Source organism: Pleuronectes platessa, chromosome 11 (assembly GCF_947347685.1).
Source record: "Pleuronectes platessa chromosome 11, fPlePla1.1, whole genome shotgun sequence".
NCBI classification, from domain to species: Eukaryota; Metazoa; Chordata; class Actinopteri; order Pleuronectiformes; family Pleuronectidae; genus Pleuronectes; species Pleuronectes platessa.
Window position 1 is genome coordinate 1,518,599 of NC_070636.1, and position 12,070 is coordinate 1,530,668.

At 46.4% G+C, this 12,070-nt stretch overlaps 2 protein-coding genes across 2 annotated transcripts in view; one reads left to right on the plus strand and one right to left on the minus strand.

The window, feature by feature from the left end:
* Positions 1–12,070, minus strand: part of LOC128450900 (E3 ubiquitin-protein ligase TRIM35) — a 454,970-nt gene that overhangs the window by 163,132 nt on the left and 279,768 nt on the right. The gene's annotated exons all lie outside the window — the stretch shown is intronic.
* kcnh5b (potassium voltage-gated channel, subfamily H (eag-related), member 5b) overlaps positions 2,007–12,070 on the plus strand; it is a 38,671-nt gene continuing 28,607 nt past the window's right edge. The window contains exons 1-4 of the mRNA XM_053434738.1: positions 2,007–2,079; positions 6,031–6,154; positions 7,192–7,298; positions 9,209–9,337. Of these exons, the coding sequence (XP_053290713.1) occupies positions 2,007–2,079; positions 6,031–6,154; positions 7,192–7,298; positions 9,209–9,337 (433 nt within the window). The remainder of the gene's footprint in view (positions 2,080–6,030; positions 6,155–7,191; positions 7,299–9,208; positions 9,338–12,070) is intronic.

The following is a 12,070-nucleotide window of genomic DNA, read 5'->3' on the forward strand; positions in this document are numbered from 1 at the left end:
TAATGACACAACTATTAAATCAGCAGAGTCCGGAGAACAAGTTCCATTCCTGTCTTTCTCTGAAGCATCTGCACGACCAGACGGCTGCACTGTGACACTAACATCACGTGATCGAATAAGTCGACCAATTAAAACAGCGCGGGCCTGTCGACCAATCAGAGCAGACTACAGGTGAAGAGCTAGCCTCGGGTGAAAACAATCACTTCTTGTTCTTGTTTATCGTCCGTCACACGATTCCGACACAAAAAGCCTCAAGTCATCTGTCAAACTGTCGGACTCATCAACCCCTTCAACATTAGACGCATCACTTCCTGTTGCAGCTCGTTAACTTCCTGTTTCAAGTTAAAACCAAATTCACTGGTTTATTGAGACTTTCCCCAGCAACACTTCAATAAGCCTCCTTATGTTTATTAGAGAGGGAGGGGGAGCTAGAGAGAGAAAGAGAAAGAGAAAGAAAGAGAGAGAGAGAGAGAGAGAGACAGGAAGAGGGAGAGAGAGAGAGAGAGAATGAGAGAGAGAGAGATACAGGCAGAGAGAGAGAAAGAGAGAATGACGAGGCACAACAGAGGCGCAGCAGACGGCAGCAGTCCCACCTGTGCTGTCACATGTTTGATACCCCATGATGCAAGTGGGCCAATTAAGGGCGTCCCGCGGGAGCTGTTGACACTTTGCACGTTTACTGACAACACAGACGCAGCTGTAGAATGTTGACAGACGACCTGACGGAGTCGGATCAGGGGGGGGGGGGGGGGGGGGGGGGTGTCGAGAAGGAGATCAGAGATTTGTGATTTGAGATTTGTGTTCATACATCTGCTGTAATCGAGAAATGATGCTCGAGATGAGACGTGGTTTATTTATCTCTCGTCTATTGGAACATCCCAAATGTTGGAATCGAACATTCGCGATTTACGTCTTTTGTTTTCACGTCGTTTGTTGTAGTTTTCACTATCTTTAAATCAGGTTGCATTATCTTGGGTTGTATCAGTGAAGTCATGAAGGTTTTTCTTATTCTAAGTCCTGCTCTTATAAACCAGCTCCTCCTGAAACCTGAGCCGCTCCATCAGGTCCTCAGTGCTTCACACATCTCAGGAGGAAATGAAGGAGCTAATGGAAACGACTGTAAAGCTCGAGACTCTTTCAAGCTGCAGCTTCGTGCAGTCGATACTTCGGAGGCAGAGTCGGAGCTTTAAACTGAGGTGTGGCCCCCCAGGGAGGATCGGCTGCTCCTCTCTGGGCTCCTCGGCTCCCAGGGGCCCACAGAGAATCAGCTGATCCTCTCTGGGCTCCTCGGCTCCCAGGGGCCCACAGAGGATCAGCTGCTCCTCTCTGGGCTCCTCGGCTCCCAGGGGGCCCATTTACCCTTCATACAAGCTAATGAGCGTCCCTGGCAAGGGGTGACACTGTTTTGACTGTGTTCAACAGCCTGAAGAACATTTCATTGGTTTCAGTAACGTTTTCATGTTCTAATAATTATTCTTCATACAAACACCTCATTAGAAAGTGAGAAACGTATTAATTCATGTATTAATTTAGTTGAAACACAGCTATAAGATGTATTACTTATTATGAACTATTAATCTATTATAAATCTATGAAACATTTAGTCAACAGTGGTTAAAACAGTTTATTAATCTAATGTCTGATGTTGTAAGTTGTGATGTTTATGATTATTAGCAGTAAGAGGAAATGATCAGAATGCTGTTGTCAGGCTACACAACATGTTGTATAGTTGTGTGTGTAGACGCGGATCTTCTCTGATTCCGGTAACACGCAGCTCTTCCCTTGTTGAGCACCGAGCCCTCAGCTGCGCGCGCGCATGCGTCCTGGAGCAGCGCGCGAGCAGCGGGACGCCGCCGCCTCCGTGGCTCAGTGCGCACGGAGCCGCCAGAGCGCACGGTTACCATGAGCTGCTCCACCGGTCCGACTGAGAGAGCGCGTCAGTACCGACCCCCGAGCCGCGCACCCACCGACCCTCACCGACAGCAGCTACGCCCGCCCGGAGCAGGATGCCCGGGGGAAAGAGAGGGCTGGTGGCACCGCAGAACACTTTCCTGGAGAACATTGTCCGGCGTTCGAGCGGTGAGTCCGGCGCGTCGCAGCGGGGCTCGGGCTCGGTTTCCCGGCTCGGACCCGCACTCCGCTGGGATTATTCTGTGCGTTCACCACGGAGGACGAACCCGCATGAATTCACTTTTATTCCCGCAGTTATTGGCAGTGGCGGAGTTGACCCGCTGCCCCAGTCTCCGTGATGTGATCCATGATAATAAGTCATGTTTAAGGGACTGGTTCCACTGGGACACGCGCACATGTCTGTTTTACATGTAAAGAGAATCGATCCTTTTCTCCGGGACTCACGCACCGGTTCATTCCCAGCGCATCGTCCTGGTTTCACTTCTCGAGCTGAATCCAGTCTCGATGCTTCGGAGCAGCGTCACTGGGAACTCGGGGTTTTACGCAGCGTCACTGGCTGATTATTAAAAGTTGATCCTGGTCTTTAACTCGCCTGGTTGTGGGGATCGAACCCGGACAGCCGCTCGGCCGTCACACCGGGAGCTGGTCGGTGAGCCTCCGGTGGGTGTCGGTGTTTTTAGGGACCTGACTTCCCGAGGAGCGAGTCGTGATGGTTCATTATGTAACGGGAGCTGCGTGTTGTCGGGAGGAAGGAGACAGGTCGAGGAGTCAAAGTGAGGAAACCACAAGCAGCTGCGCAGATCTTCATCTCCTGCACGTGCAGCTGCAGCTTGTGTTTCCTCTTCTTCCTCCACATGCGCCACAAACTGCGCCTCCTCCTCCGATGTGACCGATTCCTCTCCCTTCACCTCCCGGAGAGAGGAGCCAGTGGAGGAACTGGTCGGAATGGGAGTCAGGGTGATGGGTGGAGAGAAGGTCCTGGTCCAGAAAGAAGCGTGTCTGTTGTGAGACTCGGATCAGGACGTTTGTATAGTTGTCTTCATATCTACGTGTTTATTTACACGTCACGGTGCTGCCAGAAATCAATACATCAGATACAGTGATAATAATAATATACTTTATCTATATAACACCTCCCAAGACGGTTTAAGGCAAACAATCAGTTGAAAAGCACAGGAACACAAAATACAGAAATAAAACAACAACAGTAATTTGCTCTTCTAGCAGATTTGATGAGCCTGATATGGCAGAAAAAAACAACAACAACAAATATATATGTAGAAAGTTTATGAACAAATTAATGAATGCATGAGAATTAAAATACAAAAGTGAAAAACTAATCAGACACTTTAAAAAACCTCATCTCAGTTTCTCGGAGTTCAACATCAAAAGATTTCCCAGTTTGCAAAGATTCAAAACAGAAAATCATTTTTGGACGTTTATTTGAAAAGTAACTAAAATTAGTAAATTAATTATCATAAATGTTGCAGATAATTTTCAGTTGATTTGCTGACAAATCGTTTTTTTTTACTGCGGAATAACAATTGCTGTTCTGCACAAAATGCTGAATCTGCAATAATCAGCGTACGGTTCATTTCATATTCTCTGAGTTATGAATTTAGTTTTCTGTGCCTCCAGATGAGATCGATGTTTTCTGAATGTGTTAGTTTCTCTGGATGCAGCCGTGGAACGAGGGTTTTGATCTGGTCAGACTGGTTTATTAAAAAAACGTCTCATGTTGATTAAATCAGAATCAGTTTCATCTGTGGGTTCTGGATCAGAGACCCGAACTCCCATGATGCATCAGAGGCTTCTCCTGGCTCCGGCCCCGTCAGGCGGCCATGTTGGTCGCACTTTGCTCTTTATTGATTACGTTGAACGAGGAGAAGTGGAAAAGGTCAAGATGATTCTGTTTGTTGTTGTGCGAGTGTGAGAGTGTGAGAGTGTGAGCGTGTTGTGTTAACTCGTAGTCAGCTCTTTACTTCAAAGGTTACACAGTTAGCATCCGGCCAATTGAAGGACTTAAAGTTCCTTACTGTGCTGAAGTGTTGGAAGAAGAGGCAGAGGAAGATGAGGCTGATACTGTGGTTGTTGTTGTTGTTGTTGTTCATTGTTGTTGTTGTCCCCCCCCCCCCCCCCCCCCCAGTGCTCTGCAGTCTCCTGGGATTTGTGTTAACCAGTGAAGGAGACTGGAACTCGGCCAGTTGCAGGACACTTAGTGGTTTCACTGGAAGAGAACATTGACGTCAAAGGAGAATTCAGTTAAAAGTGTCTTTTCAAAGTAAAACAGAATATTTGTTCCAGGGATTTAAATCAGTGAAAGGAAACTGATGCTGCAGGTGGATCATTCAAATTTGTGTTATTGCTGTAAAATGTGATTTGACAAAGAGGAAACGGTGAAAGATAAAATGAAACTGTGAGTTCTGCGTGGACGGTAAAAACTTTATGGATGAAAACACAAGTGAGCGAGATGAAGGCAAATCGTTGTCGTTAAGTGCAATTTGTTTTGGATCATTGTGTAACGGTGACAGGACACATGAGCCTCTGGTGGTTGGTTGGGTTTTGGTCAAATATTGTAAAACTGTAAAACTGTAAAACTGTAAAAGGGTTCTGGTTGGATATGATTGTTGGACGGACTTTGAATTAAATCTTCCAGCGATACAACAGAGAACGTGTTATTATATCAGCTGTTGTTTCATATCATCAGATCTCAGATCAGTGAAATCGATGCAGCTGCAGCCGGATGGTTTCACTCTGCTGACACACCTTCTTCATTCACCTTCATCTGTTCGTCTTCATCAGAGGAACGTGAACCTCTAAATGCTGTTGCACATGTCCCCCCCCCCCCCCCTGCTGTGAGCAGAGTGCACTGTGGGAAACTGTGCACAGGCTCTTACTGGATCTGTCTGTTCCAGATTTATCTGCCAACTGGTTCCTTGGCAAACAGGAGGTTCTCTGAATGATGAAGGATTCACCGGAGTCACGAGCCGGCCTGGCAGCGGCTGGAGGACGTTAACGGCAGATTAGCCAAATGATTCAGCTCATTAATTTATCACACTTATCTAACTTTTATAGGATTTTTGGCTGGAACGGCTGAGGAAAGGGTTTTTAAATCCATATAATTGTTTTTCTTCACGTCCATGTTCGTGTTTTTTCTTGTTGAAAATCATATCACAATTCTTCCTTCTTTCTTTTTTCATCTTTATTATGAAATCTACAGTTAAGAATGTCCAGATTTCTTTTCCACTTTCTTTTACATTGTGAGATCAAATGTTTTTCAACAATCCAGCAGAGTTAAGAGATTGAGTTTGTGATATTTGGTGCAGAACAGAATCTAGTGAATTTAAATGTGGTTCCATTAGGACTGCTTGCACTCTGCTTGCACTCTGCTTGCACTCTGCTTGCACTCTTCTGGTCATTACCAAGGAGGTTGTGTTTCCATAACCATCCTCTGGTTGGTTTAATGGTTTGTTGGTTAGTTTCCCAGCAGCAGAACTCAATGTCTACCCAGTGGAACAACCCTCAGCTGAAAGGACTGGTTTACACTAACTGGAGCGAGGGCGAAAGTAGACAAAACCGTGGACAACTTACAAAAGTGACCATGGAGCAGGTCCTCTGTGGGTGGTCTCCACCTGGTGCCCACTGGTGCCCACTGGTCCCATTCCCTCTGACAAACACCTGAAGAAGACGAGCAGCCCGGCCCTAGAATGGATACGGCCCTGGTGTGATAAGATAATGAGACTACGCAGAAACCAATGGACAGATTTCCATGAAACTTGGAGGAAGGATAAGAAGCTACTCACAGAATAATCAGGGTTCCTGCAGCGTGGTTGGATTCACCGTCGGGTCTTGGTGGAGTTTTGAGCTCGAGTCTCCTTCTCGTTTCTTGCTGTGATCCATCCTCCTCTTTCTGAAGGTTTATTGTTAAAGTTTCATTCTCCCAAGTTCCCAGTCTTTCCTCTTCTTTCTCTCGGTCTTGCATCATCACTGAGTCCCGACTGTTCCCAGAGTGGAAACCAGACCTCGCTCTGTTCCCTGAGACCGAGAAGCTCCGCAGCCTTTTTATCTGTCTCTTCTCATTTGGTGCTGATGTTCCTCTCTGTCCTCTCCGTCCACCAGAGACCAGCTTCCTCCTGGGAAACGCCCAGATCGTGGAGTGGCCCGTAGTTTACAGCAATGACGGATTCTGCAAGCTGTCAGGCTTCCACCGGGCCGAGGTCATGCAGAAGAGCAGCACATGCAGGTTGGTAGATGAGCAGTCATCTTTGTTTTATCTGTTAAGTTCAGTTTGGTGATGGAGCGATAATGGAACTGTTCTCATCTTGTACTTGAATATTTCCTCTTTATATCCATTGCACACACTCTCCGGCTGAAGGTTTATTTCTTGTGTAGCTCCCTTCATGTGTTTTTAATGGTTTAAATTTTCCAGTCAGAGTGAAACTTATAAAAAACAATATATTTCTACAGCGCCAGCGTCTTCATATCCACACAAGAGCAGCGATGAGTCATTGTTTTTAAAACTAAAACCATGTTCCCCATTTATCCTGCAAAAGAATCACTGTGTTCTCTCTTTTTATTCACTTTCATCCATTATTCAAATGTGAAACGCGCCGGAGAGAAAGATTAAAAAGTTCAAACCAAGCAGCCGAGTTGTTTACATGATCCTCACCTGGTCTGCTGCTGGAGAGCCGCTCTCCTGTCAGGCAGCAGGAGTGTGGACCTCAGCAGAGTCGTCCTGCTAAAACCCCCCCCCCCACTCTGAAACAGGGAGTGGTGTGGGGGAGGGGGGAGGGGGGGGGGACTCAGGATCAATGGTCACAAGACCCACATAAAAAAAAAAGTGTTGTAACTGATGACTTGTTGGTTTTTCCTTCTTTTGGAACTGTGTGAATATTTACAGATGTTTCACACGTTCAGAAATCAGAAATCTGCAGACACGGAGATAGTTACACAACGATGCACACACACAAATAATACAATATTGGGCCCATACCACACAAAGACCAAACACACTGCGGCTGTGGGGAAACACACGGATCTCTCAGAGCGATTAGCAGAGATTGAAATGTCCTCAGGCCTTTAGAGGAATAATTAGAACCATTTCCAGGAAGTGCAGGCAGCACCAATCAACCACCGATCCCCCGATCCGTCCCTCACTGATCAATCTGAGCTGCGGCTTCATCAATTCACTCTGTGACACGCAAACATAAAACAAGTTAACGGCCACTTCACGGTGCAGATGGAAACGTGTGTGTCTCACCCGCTCGTCTCCTCTTCCAGCTTCATGTACGGAGAGCTGACGGACAAGAAGAGCATCGACCAAGTCCGGCAGACGTTCGACAACTACGAGTCCAACTGCTTCGAGGTCCTGCTCTACAGGAAGAACCGTGAGTCCCTCGTCTGTCCTCTGTCTTCATGGTTGACATTTAGAGATGATCTGAGACACGTGTCCACATTATAAACAGAGGGAATTTGACCTCTGACCTGCTCCAGTTTCATAACGACAGTGTTTCTACTCACTTTCACATTCTCTCATTTATTTGTGGCGACAACAACAACATCAACATCGAGCAACACAAATCGATTTCCTTTTTCTTTTTACTATTTCAAGTGAGGACAATCTTATTTCACTGGAGAGCATTGATTGGCTCAGCCCTGCTCGCTCTCTCTCTCTCTCACACACACACACACACACACACACACACACGCACACACACACACGCACACGCACACACACACACACACACACACACACACACACACACACACACACACACACACACACACACACACACACACACACGCACACACACACACACACACACACACACACACACACACACACACACTGTCGCAGTCCGACTGGCAGCATCACACTTGTTGTTGTGAACACACATGTTAATTTGCAGTGGGAGCGAGGACGTGCGGAGACACATCGATGTGATTGGTGTGAAACGAGCCGAACGCTTGTGATTGGTCCACAGGATCTTTTAGGTTTTATCCCTCGGAGCCTTCGAGCTGCACAGTTTTCAGGAAACGATTAAAAACACTTCAAACTGGTCTCACTGGTTCTGATCCAGGACCAATACACAGATTAATAACTGGATTTGTGTATTTGTGAGATGTTGGATCAGATTTGAGAAGCAGCAGGTGTCTTCAGCTCTGAGACAGAAACAGAGAATCCCAGTGTTGACCCTGGAAGTGTGTGTGTGTGTGTGTGTGTGTGTGTGTGTGTGTGTGTGATTGTGTGCAACATAATTTAACAACACATGGATCAGTTTTCACCAAACTTCATGATGAGGTAAAGATCAAAGAAAGATATTGTCATAAACACGTTTTCCAGGATATCTTCACAATGATAAACAATTTGATCAATCAATATATTTGTCTTACTCTGTAAAGAAGCCTTGGGTATTATAGTTATTATTATAATAATACTTATTAATAATTAAGCTTGTATTGATCAGAAGATGATTCCCCATCATATGATGTTATACATATTTAATAAATCTCAGCCTTTAATTGGACTATGGAAAGTGAAGTAATGCATCAACTTTCCAACCAATACCAGTAGAGAGATGATTTGCAGCTCATTATATCAACCAATCATGAGTCCTCATGTGGCAGAATGACGTCACGTGTAAAGACGAACAATTTAATCCACAGTGAACTTTGTAAAATAAGTTTTAAAATTCAAACGACCTAATATAAATGGGAATATAGAGAACAAGAACATCAACAGGTGGAGGTGGGTGGAAGAGGACGGAAGCTTCTGTCCACCGTGTCGGAGCGGGACGGACGAAGGGTGCAGACAGAGAAATGTCCCAATTAAATGTCCCAGTGTCTCTGAGGAGTGGTCGACCAGCAGAGGGACGAGCACGAGGCAGAAACACACTGAGAACCAGAAAGAATCAATTTTAAAAATGGCACAAATTTACTGACAAATCCGGAGAGCGAGGCTCGAGCGGAGAGCCGGGTACAAACGAGACGGACGAAGACTCGAGGTCATAAAGAGTCAGGGAGTCGGTCGGAGGAAGAACAACGAGTTCCCTGAGAGGACTTCAACTGGTTTCAGTTTGAACACGTGGAGTTTAAAACCCTGAGAGCTGCAGGATCAAACTGTTCCTCACCAGGATCATCAATGTTCTCATTTCAAAATGTGGTCGAGGAGTTAATTGAGCAGAGTTGTTGGATGAAACTCTGGAAGATCTCAGTTCCCTGTGTGCTTATGAAGTTAGGAATTGAACTTGCACGTGAGATAAGACTTATTAAGACTTCTTTCCTGACGTCTTTGCAGGAAGTCCCGTGTGGTTCTACATGCAAGTGGCTCCCATCAGGAACGAGAACGACAAGGTGGTTCTGTTCCTCTGCACCTTCAAGGACATCACCGTCTTCAAGCAGCCCATCGAGGACGAGACCACTAAAGGTGAGTGTCCCTCAGGAGGACGGCTGCTGCTGCTGGAGGATTGGCAGTGGACGTGAGGAGACGTGTGGACGTGAGGAGACGTGTGGACGTGAAGCTGGGTTTGAGAAGCTGATTGTCTGAGTTGTGTGTTGTCGTCCTCGTTAGAGTCACGGTTTGTTGTTGGACAGTAAAGAGCAGAGGAGGAGGTGAACCTGATGAGTTCATGTCTGTAGGTTTCTTCATCCTCCTGCAGCCTCCTCCTCTTCCTCTCCTCCCTTTATTTCCTTTGGTTTGATTTCCTCCCTCACCTTCCTCTTCACCTTCTTCCTCCACTTGTCATTCTCCTCTTCTCTTCTTGTCCTCGTGCTGTTTTGTTCTTCCTCCTTCATCCTTCGTTTCTTTTCAACGATTCTTACTTGTTTGTTTATCTTCTGTTCTGTCCTCCTCTCTTTCTCTCACTCTCACTTCTTCCACCTTCTCGTCCTTCTTGTCCTCATCTTTATTTCCTCCTTATTGATTCTCCCGTCCATCTCCTTTTTAAGTTATCTTTACTTTGTCCCCGTCCCCGTCTCTCGACACCTTTGCTTCCTACGAACGTCTCTTTGCTGACGGATGAGAGCGAGTCGGGTTCTGTGAGAACGTGTCGAGCTGTCGGGTGGCGTTCCAGGAGGTTGCTGAGGATCATGGGAGATGTGGGAGGCGGCTCTGCTCCCTGACTGATGCACAGTGTCAGCTTCCTGCCCTCAGAGCCGCTCCCGGCGTCGCTGAGTGGGCGTGTTTGCCCTTTGACAAGGAACCCCCACCCTACTCCCACACACACACACACACAGACACACATACACACACAGATGTAAACACGTGCACACATGCCATGTTGTCGCGTGGTGTTTATTCAGTCAGAGCTTGATGGGAGCTGATGGTGTCACATGATCGAGTCGACGTCTGAAGCTGCAGTCGAAACCTTTTCATAAAAATGATTCCTCAGGATTTCATTTTTAATGAATCTTCTCTTGCTCTCTTTCACGCTTTGCAAAAATTTTTACTCGAGTCAGTTGTGAAAATCTCATCCAATCACAGAGAATGTTTTTGTTTTTGGGGGGGGGGGTTTGACTGACGCAGGCCCCGTCACTACAGTGTGTCTCAGTGCAGAGCAGCTGCAGCGTTACTGTACCGTGTCACAGAGCAGCGCAGTGTGAGCTGCTCTTCCACCCCCCCCCCCCCCCCCCCCCCCCCCCGAGAGGCCATTTGTGTGTGTGTGTGGGGGGGGATTCGTCGCTGCAGGCCCTGCATGCAGCTGAGTACGCTGGCACCCCGGACCAGCTCTCGCTCTGGGCTCCGTCCCCGGCTGCTCTGGATGCTCCGGCTGCTCAGCACGTCAGCGTCAGCCCCATGAGAGGAGAGACGCTCGTCTGCTGAAGATCCTCAAATTCTTATTTTCACCACATGCTCCTCCTCTTCCTGTGACGGTGATGTGTGTCACCAGGCGAGCACAGGACACGGTTTACACACAAAATGTCCCTGTCTCTCCGACTTGAGGCGGCGCTCCTGTAAATTATTTCTCTGGATTAGGGTTGAAAAATTCCGGGAATATTCGAAGTTGGAAACTTTCCATGGGAATTAACGGGAATATACGGGAATAAACTGGAAATTGTGTAGGTAATTTATACTAACTGTATTTACCTTGTCATATACAGACATAAATATAAACATTTTGTTTTGTCATAGGCTGATTTGAGCTTAATATTCCCATGGGAATTTTCCGGACATTTTCCGGAAATGTAACGAAAATGGACTGGACTGGATTAAATCTCTCAGACGATCCGACACCAGGTCTGTCTCTGCTTCTGTTGTGAAAGCTGAACGGGAGTCGGGGCAGAGAAGTGAAAGCTGTGCGGTTGTTTTCTTCAGCGTTTGCTTCGTCAGCATCTGGAAACGCTTCCCAGATGTTGTGACCTCAGCCTCAGGCTCCTCTCACACCTTCTGTCCACCAGGTTTGATCGGTACAGTTGTAGTTTGCCTTCGTCAATAAGCCGTTGGTTGAGAAGAAGCATCAAAGGACAAACGACTACGAACCCTGAGAGAAGAACAAAGGAACATCGGTGCAAACCAAACGTGGAGAAACAGTGTTGTTGTTGTTGTTGTTGTTGTTGTTTCTGCTCATCGCACAAAGCAACAAAGAAACCGTGACGTCATCGTTTCCTTTGAAAAACCTGCAGCTTCTTTGTTTTAGTGACTTTACTGAAGCTGTTTGTGGACGAGAGGCTCAAATACAAAATGTTTGCTCTGATAAAATATCCAGATGTTTCGTGAGGAACAGTAAGAATATGACACAACACACATAATCAACGTGAGCCGGACACAAACAGCTTACACAGAAACAGAGCGGCTGGTAGAGGGTGTGATGGTTTTGGTCATAAATAATAAAACGTGTGAGCTGCAGCTGTTGTGTTCAACGCAGACAGTAAATCAGCCTTTTGTGCGACAAGTTAATGAACCTCTGGAATTAATTCAACCAAACATCTGTGTCCATGTGATAACACACATACACACACACACACACACAGACACACACTGTGGTTTGTGAGTTTATCAAATACATTTAACAACTAAAAGGTTTAAGCAACGTGACCAAAACCCCGATGCAGTAACAAGTAAGAATCAATAAGTCACAGGATCATTGTGATATTTAATAGTTTGATTCTCTCCATCACAGCAGAGACGCCTTTAGAACCGAGTCCGATGTTTGTCCGTCTT